Below are 13,380 nucleotides of genomic sequence, written 5' to 3'. Positions count from 1 at the left end.
TACATAGTCTACTATATGTCTGAAGTGACGACCTGAGGGGAGACCTAGACAACCAGGTGAGGGGAGTTCCTTACTGAGACCTAGACAACCAGGTGAGGAGAGTTCCTTATTAAGACCTAGACAACCAAGTGAGGGGAGTTCCTTACTGTGACAACACGGAACAGATGTAAACCCTGACCTTAGCTGTAGCAACACAGAACAGAAGTAAACCCTGACCTTAGCGGTAGCAACACAGAACAGATGTAAACCCTGACCTTAGCGGTAGCAACACAGAACAGAAGTAAACCCTGACCTTAGCTGTGACAACACAGAACAGAAGTAAACCCTGACCTTTAGCGGTAGCAACACAGAACAGATGTAAACCCTGACCTTAGCGGTAGCAACACAGAACAGATGTAAACCTTGACCTTAGCTGTAGCAACACAGAACAGAAGTAAACCCTGACCTTTAGCGGTAGCAACACAGAACAGATATTATTAAGTATTATCATCCCAGGCGGCTGCTAAGTGAATAGTGGGGAGCGTTGGGTGGGTCGGCGGGTCATTCCCAGCCAGGCAGACAAACAGAACAGAGGAGGCAGTGACAGCATCAGGCTAGGCCCCCAGGGATCACAGTTATAAGATCCAGCTAGGGAAGATAGAGCCGCAGCAAGCAGAACGTCAGAGCCGGCCAGGTAATATTAAAGGGTAAAGCTAGATTAGCTGTTGTTGGCAGCTTATCTTCACTCATGGGGTGCGTCCAAAATGGCACCCTATTCCCTATATAGTGCACTACTTTCCCAATGTAGTGCACTACTTTCCCTATATAGTGCACTACTTTTCCTACGCAGTGCACTAAGAAGGGACTAGGGAGCCATTTGGGAGGTCCCCATGGCTACATACCCTGGTCATTACCCTGTGACGTTTCCGAGACGTTGACGGCGAGCTGGCTGCCGAACGAGTTGACCCCCATCATGCCGCCGTGCGACGCCGTGTTGCCCAGCGAAGGGATCTGGTTGTGGTTACGCGGGACGCTGTACAGGGCCTCGGCGATGTCGGCCGCTCGCTTCAAGATGATCTCCTGAAAGAGGAGGAGGAGGACGTGTTACAAGTGATCCATGTATTTGCCTTTAACATTAAACATTTAGTCTCATTGTGACCTTGTGTATTTGAAGACATACGCAGATGAAGGTTACAGTAATGGTTTATTATGGATCCACGTTCGTTCCTGCCATGGCAGCAGCTACTCTTCCTGGGGTTTATTATGGATCCACATTAGTTCCTGCCATGGCAGCAGCTACTCTTCCTGGGGTTTATTATGGATCCCCGTTAGTTCCTGCCAAGGCAGCAGCTACTCTTCCTGGGGTTTGTTATGGATCCGCATTAGTTCCTGCCAAGGCAGCAGCTACTCTTCCTGGGGTTTATTATGGATCCCCATTAGTTCCTGCCATGGCAGCAGCTACTCTTCCTGGGGTTTATTATGGATCCCCATTAGTTCCTGCCAAAGCAGCAGCTACTCTTCCTGGGGTTTATTATGGATCCACATTAGTTCCTGCCAAGGCAGCAGCTACTCTTCCTGGGGTTTATTATGGATCCCCATTAGTTCCTGCCAAGGCAGCAGCTTCTCTTCCTGGGGTTTATTATGGATCCCCATTAGTACCTGCCAAGGCAGCAGCTACTCTTCCTGGGGTTTATTATGGATCCCCATTAGTTCCTGCCAAGGCAGCAGCTACTCTTCCTGGGGTTTATTATGGATCCACATTAGTTCCTGCCAAAGCAGCAGCTACTCTTCCTGGGGTTTATTATGGATCCACATTAGTTCCTGCCAAGGCAGCAGCTACTCTTCCTGGGGTTTATTATGGATCCCCATTAGTTCCTGCCAAGGCAGCAGCTACTCTTCCTGGGGTTTATTATGGATCCCCATTAGTTCCTGCCAAGGCAGCAGCTACTCTTCCTGGGGTTTATTATGGATCCACATTAGTTCCTGCCAAAGCAGCAGCTACTCTTCCTGGGGTTTATTATGGATCCCCATTAGTTCCTGCCAAGGCAGCAGCTACTCTTCCTGGGGGTTTATTATGGATCCGCATTAGTTCCTGCCAAGGCAGCAGCTACTCTTCCTGGGGTTTGTTATGGATCCCCATTAGTTCCTGCCAAAGCAGCATCTACTCTTCCTGGGGTTTATTATGGTTCCACATTAGTTCCTGCTAAAGCGGCAGCTACTCTTCCTGGGGTCCAGCAAAATTAAACAGTTTATATATATTTTTTTAAACATTACAATACATTCACAACATAATTCACAACACATTAACTGTGTGCCCTCAGGCCCCTACTCTACTACCACATATCTACAACACAAAATCCATGTGTACGTGTGTGTATAGTGTGTATGTTATTGTGTGTGTGTATGTGTCTGTGCCTATGTTTGTGTTGCTTCACAGTCCCCGCTGTTCCATAAGATGTTATTTTTTATCTGGTTTTTAAATCTAATTTTACACTTTGTATGAGTTACTAGATGAGGAATAGGGTACCGTGTAGTCATGGCTCTATATAGTACTGTGTCAGTTCTGAACTTGGGGACTGTAAAGAGACCTCTGGTGGCATTTCTTGTGGGGTAGGTGTGGGTGTCTGAGCTGTGTGCCACTTCGGTGCATTCAAACAGCTGTCATTTGTGGATATTTCAGTATAACTGAGTCATCTGAAACTGCCACAGCACAAGGTCAAAATTTAGCTGAAACATTGGAGAGAGAGAGAGAGAGAGAGAGAGAGAGAGAGAGAGAGAGAGAGAGAGAGAGAGAGAGAGAGAGAGAGAGAGAGAGAGAGAGAGAGAGAGAGAGAGAGAGAGAGAGAAAATAAAAAGTACTACCTAGGTCAATTCATCTGAACGCATTAGAGCCTGATAAAGCTGTGCTCCATACATTTATTTGGAGCGAATTTGCATTGGTTACAGAAAGCACCTTTTGGCCCTGGTTCAAGGTTATTCTCTCATTTGAATAGGTCTCTCTGTGTGTGTGTTTTGACTGATTACCTCCTCTATCTCAGATGTGTGCAGTAGCCAGGAATAAATACGTTGGGAGAACAGGAAAAATAAATATTCAACCTCTCCGAGAGCAATGACACCACAGTACTACATACACTACAATGGCCTGGAGCTAGCTTTGAAATAGAGAAAGAAAGTGGAGGGTTGCAGGGAAGAAAAAAAAGCTGATTTAATTACCGCAAATGTACACAGACAGAGAGAGAGAGCGAGAGAGAGAGAGAGAGAGAGAGAGAGAGAGAGAGAGAGAGAGAGAGAGAGAGAGAGAGAGAGAGAGAGAGAGAGAGAGAGAGAGAGAGAGAGAGAGAGAGAGAGAGAGAGAGAGAGAGAGAGAGAGAGAGTAATCTGCATGTGATAGACAGTGCAGAGTGCAGGATGCTGTGTTGTGCAGTGTCTTTACCTGGTTGTTGTGGGGCATTCCATACAGAGCCTCCACAAGGTCAGCTGCCCTCTTCAGCAACACCTCCTACAGGAGAGAACACATGAGACCAGAGTCAGACACACAACACAGGAAGGAAAAAGGAGAGACACACATGAGACCAGAGTCAGACACACAACACAGGAAGGAAAAAGGAGAGACACACATGAGACCAGAGTCAGACACACAACACAGGAAGGAAAAAGGAGAGACACACATGAGACCAGAGTCAGACACACAACACAGGAAGGAAAAATGAGAGAACACATGAGACCAGAGTCAGACACACAACACAGGAAGGAAAAAGGAGAGACACACATGAGACCAGAGTCAGACACACAACACAGGAAGGAAAAAGGAGAGACACACATGAGACCAGAGTCAGACACACAACACAGGAAGGAAAAAGGAGAGACACACATGAGACCAGAGTCAGACACACAACACAGGAAGGAAAAAGGAGAGACACACATGAGACCAGAGTCAGACACACAACACAGGAAGGAAAAAGGAGAGACACACATGAGACCAGAGTCAGACACACAACACAGGAAGGAAAAAGGAGAGAACACATGAGACCAGAGTCAGACACACAACACAGGAAGGAAAAAGGAGAGACACACATGAGACCAGAGTCAGACACACAACACAGGAAGGAAAAAGGAGAGACACACATGAGACCAGAGTCAGACACACAACACAGGAAGGAAAAAGGAGAGACACACATGAGACAAGAGTCAGACACACAACACAGGAAGGAAAAAGGAGAGACACACATGAGACCAGAGTCAGAAACACAACACAGGAAGGAAAAAGGAGAGACACACATGAGACCAGAGTCAGACACACAACACAGGAAGGAAAAATGAGAGAACACATGAGACCAGAGTCAGACACACAACACAGGAAGGAAAAAGGAGAGAACACATGAGACCAGAGTCAGACACACAACACAGGAAGGAAAAAGGAGAGACACACATGAGACAAGAGTCAGACACACAACACAGGAAGGAAAAAGGAGAGACACACATGAGACCAGAGTCAGAAACACAACACAGGAAGGAAAAAGGAGAGACACACATGAGACCAGAGTCAGACACACAACACAGGAAGGAAAAAGGAGAGACACACATGAGACCAGAGTCAGACACACAACACAGGAAGGAAAAAGGAGAGACACACCAACGCAAAAGGACCAAACAATCTCAGAGTCCATCTTTTTATTCCTTTGGAAAAATGTCTTCTGACCTCAGCTGGACTTTCAGGTTAAATAAAGGTTAAATATACCGAACACAAAAATATAAACGTAACATGCAACAATTTTCAAAGATTTTACTGAGTTACGGTTCATATGAGGAGATCAGTCATTTCAAATAAATGGGACTCAGGATCTCGTCACGTGTATCTTTGTGTATTCAAATTGCCATCGATAATATGCTGTTGTGTTTGTTGTCCATAGCTTATGCCTGCCCACACCATAACCCCACCGCCACCATGGGGCACTCTGCTCACAACGTTGACATCAGTAAAACGCTCGCCCACACGACGCCATACATGTAGTCTGCGGTTGTGAGGCCGGTTGGATGTACTGCCAAGTTCTCTAAAATGAAGTTGGAGGCGGCTTATGGTAGAGAAATTAACATATGAACATGCTAATTGCAAGCTCCCTCAACATTTTCGACTGTGGCATTGTGTTGTGTGACAAAACTGCACGTTTTAGAGTGGCTTCTTATTGTCCCCAGCACAAGGTGCACCTGTGTAATGATCATGCTGTTTAATCAGCTTCTTGATATGCCACACCTGTCAGGTGGATGGATTATCTTGGCAATGGAGAAATGCTAACTAACAGGGATGTAAACGGAATTTTGAGAGAAATAAGCTTTTTCGAACGTATTGGAAAATTCCGGGGTTATTTTATTTCAGCGTGTGAAACACGGGACCAACACTTTACATGTTGTATTTACATTTTTGTTCAGTGTGGATAAAAAAAATGTTTTTGCAACTCCATGGTTAGGGAAGTTGGCTAGCCTAGTAGGTACTGTATATAACCTACTACTGTACCAGTTCTGATAAGGATTCTAATAACCAACATAAAGGGTTTTAATCTAACCCATTTTATTAGGCTCAGTTACACATCAGAGGGCTGCCAGATTGTTAAGTAGTTCCAATAGACTCCAACCTTAATGCTAAATGAGTAAAATAAGTACTTGAGTTTTTTTTTTAATGCTGCTGGGTATTAAACAAACAAACACACGTTGCTCGGTATGAAAGGCGGCCAGGCACTGCATTTGGCTGCTAATTCCCAGCACTTTAGTGGCGTAGAACAATGAGTCATTTTCCATATCTTAATTAAACTGGCAGAGTCCTTAAAGACAACATCTCACCCCTAATTCAAGCCCCACATTTGCAGGAGAGTTCAATGCTCATTCTTCTTTCTTCTCAACAATAAAGTGAATTAGCTTGGGTTAATCTAGCTCTTTCATAATGACATTAGGACATTTTTCAATTAACCTCTTTCACTGGCTGTTGTAAAGGACTTCGTAAATGACTTCCCTTCCAGCCGGCGATGAGTGCCAGTGCCCAGGGACACGGGATGCACAGGACCCTGTCTTATCCGTGTCTGCATGCTTCCCGTCTACTTTATAACAACATGGACTCACTTGCTGCTTAAGTCCCCTCCCGAAATGAGAATACACCTTGCCAACAGTGTCAACAACGCCACACGGAGAGGCTTCAGCCACTTTCTGTCGCTTTGGGCTGGTTGTTGTTTTCAAGGCCGAAAAATACGAATTCAAGCAGTATTCTTGGGATATTTCTATATTTTTTTTGAGTGGAAAGGTGTAGATAGTGTTAATTTAACCAAATAGTCCTCTGAAAGTCTTATTCAAAATACCATTCCTTCCAGTTCCTCTTTTGGCAGGTACCGTTGATATACATGAACAATTCTGTCTTGTTCCACCGCACAAAGCTTTATCAGACCACAGCAAATAAACACGGCAAGCATCAACATATATATAACGAGAGGCGGCAGACTTGTAGACTCAATGTAAATGTAGACTGCTTGTTTTCAGAAGAACACTGGGTAACCACGGAGACCCTGATCGTGGTTGGATTGTAAATGTAGACTTCTGTTTTCGGAAGAACACTGGGTGACCACAGAGACCCTGACCGTGGTTGGATTGTAAATGTAGACTTCTGTTTTCGGAAGAACACTGGGTAACCACGGAGACCCTGATCGTGGTTGGATTGTAAATATAGACTGCTGTTTTCAGAAGAACACTGGGTAACCACGGAGACCCTGATCGTGGTTGGATTGTAAATATAGACTGCTGTTTTCAGAAGAACACTGAGTGACCACGGAGACTCTGATCGTGGTTGGATTGTAAATGTAGACTGCTGTTTTCAGAAGAACACTGGGTGACCACGGAGACTCTGATCGTGGTTGGATTGTAAATGTAGACTGCTGTTTTCAGAAGAACACTGAGTGACCACGGAGACTCTGATCGTGGTTGGATTGGTGTTTCATTCAGAACAACATAAACCATGTTGGATCCTGTATTTATGAAGATTAATGACAGGAGATGGGGTTTCTTGTGTAACGCCATACGTTTTATACACCCGGCCGTCTAATCCAGGAAATTGCCGGATGGATGGCTCTTAAAATGAGCATTTACCTCTGAAATTGGTGTCTATGCTTGATGTTGCATGCATCTAGTTTGCATACAAATAAAGAATTACACTTGTCATGAGGCAGGTACAATCAATGACTGGGCCAGCTGTCTTAATCTACTCTCATCAACGCAGGCCGCTCTCTCTCTCTCTCTCTCTCTCTGTCTCTCTCTCTAGCTCTATCTCTCTCTCTCTCTCTCTCTCTCTCTCTCTAGCTCTATCTCTCTGTGTCTCTCTCTCTCTGTCTCTCTGTGTCTCTCTCTCTCTGTCTCTCTCTGTCTCTCTGTGTCTCTCTGTGTCTCTCTCTCTCTCTCTCTCTCTCTCTCTCTCTCTCTCTCTCTCTCTCTCTCTCTCTCTCTCTCTCTCTCTCTCTCTCTCTCTCTGAGAGGAAGATAAAGTGTTTTTTTTGCCGCGTTAATAATTACTCATAATCTCTTCCGTCATATCACAAGAGTTTTTACATGCCTCCCCATTTTGAGCGACGATTATCACAATTAAAACTGCCACGTTATACACAACCCATTTCTCATTCCGTCGAAACAGGAAATGCCGCCTCTCGCCCTCCACTACTCGTCCATATGGCACTCTACTGTAGGAGGAAACATAAGGATGGGGTTCAGGAAAAATAACATCGCCTCTCATCTTTAATCTGTCATTTACCGCATAGCGTCTTAACTAATGAACCTGATTTGCAGGGCTGCGTTTAAGTGCTGATCATATTGTACGGTGAGAAGCCAGAAGAACGTAACCCAATCAGTCAAGGGGTGCTTTGAATGAGTTTGTCGTGTTTGTTTTGTTCAACCACGGCCCCACTCATGCAAAGAGGCTCATGCTGTGAATATGATTAACAGGCGAATGGCTGTTCGAGGTGCATTTCAATGTAAATTCAGAAAAGTGTCAAAGACGATAAGTGTAATTGACTCCCTTTTTTTTCACAGGGACGTAACAGAGTCTGGGTTAAACGGGAACTATTAAAGCTCAACATGAACTCAGAGCTTGTTTCATGATAAATGTGATCGTGTTATTATTACAAGTGTTCATTGTTATGCCCACGGACGACAAGCCATTTAAATGGAGGGGGTGGAGGGGGGGTGGCGGTACTGATTATCCTCACACTCGACTATCTTGAGGAGTACATATCATCTCCGTTAAAGAAGGTAACCAAGGTGATGTGCCTCCAGGTGATAATGTCATTATAAAACTGTAAAGCAATTATTCTGTTAGTTCTTGCCTCTGGTTATGAATACATTTGAGCAGGTGCAGTAGATGTAGCAACCTCAAAAAAGAAGAAAAGCAGGCTAAAAAGATGAAGATGAATTTAAATGCATATGGGTAATTGCTCGACATGAACGCATTTCCAATAAAATAATACAATATCTTCTGTATGGAGATTGAAAAGGGAATTTAAATGGATTTGTGTGTTTGCCAAGTGAAACAAGACGACAACAACCAAGGAGGATAGGTGCTGGTGGCGCCTTTAATTCTGCTAGTGGAAAATAAGCTAAGTTCCCGCTAGATGATTTTGACCAAGGAGTACGAGGATGTATCAGGCCGTAATAGTATTGTCACGTCCTCTGTTTTGTCCCAGTGCAACCAGGACGGAATGGGTTACACCGTTTTCAAACAAGTCCCTAACAAAAAAAAAGAGTGAGGATTCAACAGTCCCCCCTTTTTGTAATCTTCTTCCGTATCACATGACAGCTCCTAGTTATTGCCTTTACTTCCTCTCTGGATGGTTATATATCCGTGTGGATATGTGTGCTTCTCTCCCATTGGATCAGCCTGGTGTTTGATGTTATCCAAACTAGGGAGGTGAACTCCACACCAGGCTCTCTGTACAGGATGTATAGCATGAAGCAGCAACGTGATCAGTGATACGTCAAGGCCGATACAAAGCTCACCATAATGGTTTTCTGTCGCATCACAATCACTCATCAAACTATGTGTATTAATGATCTCTCTGGGAAGAAAAGAAAATCCAGCAATCAATGATGTGGTAATATTATTAACTGTGGGGTGAAGCTAATAGAGGTAGATGGCAGCTAGTCTGATGCTTTGCCTCAATGTTAATATACACTATAGATTCAAACACCCTCCACCCTGCCCCATTATTTCATCACCTAGCACTCTCTCCTCTCTCCCTCCTCTCTCTCCTTTCTCTCTCCCTCTTCTCTCTCTCCTCTCTCTCTCTCCTCTCTCCTCTCTCCTCTCTCCCTTCTCTCTCTCCTTTCTCTCTCCCTCTTCTCTCTACTTTCTCTCTATCTCTCCTCTCTCCCTCCTCTCCCTCTCCCTCCCCTCTCTCATCTCTATCTCCTCTCTCTCTCTCCTTTCTCTTCTCTCTCTCTCTCTCTCCCCTCTCTCTCTCCTCTCTCTCTCCTCTCTCTCCTCTCTCTCTCCTCTCTCTCCTCTCTCCTCTCTCCCTCCTCTCCCTCCTCTCTCTCCTTTCTCTCCTCTCTCTCCTTTCTCTCTCTCTCTCTCTCTCTCTCTCTCATTTCTCTCCTCTCATCTCTCTCCTCTCTCTCTCCTCTCTCTCCTCTCTCTCTTTCCTCTCCTCTCCCCCGTCTCTCCCCCTTCTCTCTCCCTTCATCCTCCCCTTTCTGCAACATCTAATGCTGATGTTCTTTCATTCCATTACTCTTCTCATTCAGAATATATAGAAGGGTCAATTGCTGCTTTACGTGGCGCGGGGAGCGTTGCTCTGACCGGGGCGCAGAGCGCTGAGACGGCTGGCTTAACCATGATGAATCACCCGGCTCTTTCATTTACATGCTGCAGAGCTCTACATCGGGGTCCATTAGAAAGGAAAATCTAATATTTATGTTGTTTTATTGAAACAGCCAGATTCCATCTCTGTCTCTGCCATCGTCTCACGCGGGGTCCTGCGTGGTGCATGAGTAAGGCTATCTAAACTCCCTCTCACCTGAACACTAAGAGCCCGACAACGTTATTTGGGAAAGTGGAAAGAGGTGCATTTCCTGGATTGTTCGCTTGTTAGAATAGTTTTTTTTGCGGGGGGGGGGGGGGGGGGCGTGTTATTTATTTTCTAACTAACGGCGATGTTAGGACTACATCTCATATGTGGTTTAAACACGTCCACATGGAGAGACAGAGGGCTCTGAGAGGGAGAGCTGTGTGTACGGAGCCTGTCCACGTCCACATGGAGAGACAGAGTGCTCTGAGAGGGAGAGCTGTGTGTACGGAGCCTGCCCACGTCCACATGGAGAGACAGAGTGCTCTGAGAGGGAGAGCTGTGTGTACGGAGCCTGCCCACGTCCACATGGAGAGACAGAGTGCTCTGAGAGGGAGAGCTGTGTGTACGGAGCCTGCCCATGTCCACATGGAGAGACAGAGTGCTCTGAGAGGGAGAGCTGTGTGTACGGAGCCTGCCCACGTCCACATGGAGAGACAGAGTGCTCTGAGAGGGAGAGCTGTGTGTACGGAGCCTGCCCACGTCCACATGGAGAGACAGAGTGCTCTGAGAGGGAGAGCTGTGTGTACGGAGCCTGTCCACGTCCACATGGAGAGACAGAGTGCTCTGAGAGGGAGAGCCGTGTGTACGGAGCCTGTCCAGGCAACCTTTTATTGGTAACAGAGATACATTTAAAGCATTTACTGAAATAAGGTGTTCTGCGCAGATACTTTTCTCAGCGGAGACAAAAATATACAGTGGGGAGAACAAGTATTTGATACACTGCCGATTTTGCAGGTTTTCCTACTTACAAAGCATGTAGAGGTCTGTAATTTTTATCATAGGTACACTTCAACTGTGAGAGACGGAATCTAAAACAAAAATCCAGAAAATCACATTGTGTGATTTTTAAATAATGAATTTGCATTTTATTGCATGACATAAGTATTTGATACATCAGAAAAGCAGAACTTAATATTTGGTACAGAAACCTTTGTTTGCAATTACAGAGCTCATACGTTTCCTGTAGTTCTTGACCATGTTTGCACACACTGCAGCAGGGATTTTGGCCCACTCCTCCATACAGACCTTCCCCAGATCCTTCAGGTTTCGGGGCTGTCGCTGGGCAATACGGACTTTCAGCTCCCTCCAAAGATTTTCTATTGGGTTCAGGTCTGGAGACTGGCTAGACCACTCCAGGACCTTGAGATGCTTCTTACGGAGCCACTCCTTAGTTGCCCTGGCTGTGTGTTTCGTTTCGTTGTCATGCTGGAAGACCCAGCCACGACCCATCTTCAATGCTCTTACTGAGGGAAGGAGGTTGTTGGCCAAGATCTTGCGATACATGGCCCCATCCATCCTCCCCTCAATACGGTGCATTCGTCCTGACCCCTTTGCAGAAAAGCATCCCCAAAGAATGATGTTTCCACCTCCATGCTTCACGGTTGGGAGGGTGTTCTTGGGGTTGTACTCAACCTTCTTCTTCCTCCAAACACGGCGAGTGGAGTTTAGACCAAAAAGCTCTATTTTTGTCTCATCAGACCACATGACCTTCTCCCATTCCTCCTCTGGATCATCCAGATGGTCATTGGCAAACTTCAGACGGGCCTGGACATGCGCTGGCTTGAGCAGGGGGACCTTGCGTGCGCTGCAGGATTTCAATCCATGACAGCGTAGTGTGTTACTAATGGTTTTCTTTGAGACTGTGGTCCCAGCTCTCTTCAGGTCATTGACCAGGTCCTGCCGTGTAGTTCTGGGCTGATCCCTCACCTTCCTTATGATCATTGATGCCCCACGAGGTGAGATCTTGCATGGAGCCCCAGACCGAGGGTGATTGACCGTCATCTTGAACATCTTCCATTTTCTAATAATTGCGCCAACAGTTGTTGCCTTCTCACCAAGCTGCTTGCCTATTGTCCTGTAGCCCATCCCAGCCTTGTGCAGGTCTACAATTTTATCCCTGATGTCCTTACACAGCTCTCTGGTCTTGGCCATTGTGGAGAGATTGGAGTCTGTTTGATTGAGTGTGTGTACAGGTGTCTTTTATACAGGTAACAAGTTCAAACAGGTGCAGTTAATACAGGTAATGAGTGGAGAACAGGAGGGCTTCTAAAAGAAAAACTAACAGGTCTGTGAGAGCCGGAATTCTTACTGGTTGGTAGGTGATCAAATACTTATGTCACGCAATAAAATGCAATTTAATTACTTAAAAATCATACAATGTGATTTTCTGGATTTTTGTTTTAGATTCCGTCTCTCACAGTTGAAGTGTACCTATGATAAAAATTACAGACCTCTACATGCTTTGTAAGTAGGAAAACCTTCAAAATCGGCAGTGTATCAAATACTTGTTCTCCCCACTGTATATATATATATAAACTCTGGTGGAATTAAAACATTGTAATGTGTTGGTGAGCTCCAACCCTGCTACAGGGCTATTGACTGTACGCTTGTTTATTCCATGTGTAACTCTGTGTTGTTGTTTTTGTCGCACTGCTTTGCTTTATCTTGGCCAGGTCGCAGTTGTAAATGAGAACTTGTTCTCAACTGGCCTACCTGGTTAAATAAAAGTGAAATATATATTTTTTTAAAGGGCTGTTATAGTTCACTCTCAGAGTGTCAGTGGAAATCTGAACTGAGAGTGTAACACCCCACAGTGTTAGAAACTGTTCCGTGGTAGTTTGTGATATGGTTGAGCTAGCCTGCTGCGTGTTAATAGATATTAGCATAATATCCGTTATTAGCCTCAGCGGTGGTCAGTTCTATCTGAACCACTCAGGACCTATAGGGACACAATACTCTTTGAACAGGTTATTAAGAAGGGCCCCTTGGCTCTGCACGCCTCAAATGGGAAATTAGCACGTTTTTCTATTAGCCGGGTAACACGATAGCGCATTTCAAAAAGAAAAGGAACAAATATAATATATATTTAATCAAAGAATCTGCACACAAAAAAGAAAGAGCAAGGATAAGCATAGCGTGGGCTTGTTCTTTTATGTCACACATCAAAACAAGAGGCCTGTGATACATGTTAACCGCCGGGGGAACCTGCGGGCGGCCGGCCCGGCCCGGGCGGCAAACCGCTTCTTTGTTGGAATTCAAAATGGAAGAAAAAATGTTTTAAAAAAGCATCAGAGAGAGAGACACCCTGTCGTCAATCGGGGTATTAATGTGTGGGACTTCATTTATTAACCTGCTAAGACAACGACTTATAACAGGAAAGCTTTGTAAACAAAAAGATTAAACTGGATCTAGCGTTGGAAAATGAAAAGAAAACAAGAGCGGAATAATCAGAGATCAGCCAGAGGCCCCTGCTTAGATTACAATCGCCATGGTTACTGGACTGGAAAACGGTTTAATTGAACTATTTCGC

General features: G+C 45.2%; 1 protein-coding gene across 15 annotated transcripts in view; it reads right to left on the bottom strand.

Annotated features, from left to right (window-relative positions):
- Positions 1-13,380, bottom strand: part of ebf3a (EBF transcription factor 3a) — a 234,193-nt gene that overhangs the window by 10,636 nt on the left and 210,177 nt on the right. For 11 of the 15 annotated variants that reach the window (XM_071394647.1, XM_071394653.1, XM_071394654.1 and 8 more), the window contains exons 12-13: positions 3,413-3,478; positions 882-1,059 (exon numbers count right to left, since the gene is read on the bottom strand). In XM_071394647.1, coding sequence (XP_071250748.1) covers positions 882-1,059; positions 3,413-3,478 — 244 coding nt within the window. The remainder of the gene's footprint in view (positions 1-881; positions 1,060-3,412; positions 3,479-13,380) is intronic. The other 4 variants (XM_071394651.1, XM_071394657.1, XM_071394648.1 and 1 more) reach the window with 1 other exon arrangement.

Source organism: Salvelinus alpinus, chromosome 3 (genome assembly GCF_045679555.1).
Source record: "Salvelinus alpinus chromosome 3, SLU_Salpinus.1, whole genome shotgun sequence".
NCBI lineage: Eukaryota > Metazoa > Chordata > Actinopteri > Salmoniformes > Salmonidae > Salvelinus > Salvelinus alpinus.
Note: the sequence above shows the minus strand (reverse complement) of the source record. Positions and strands in the feature narration are given on the sequence as shown.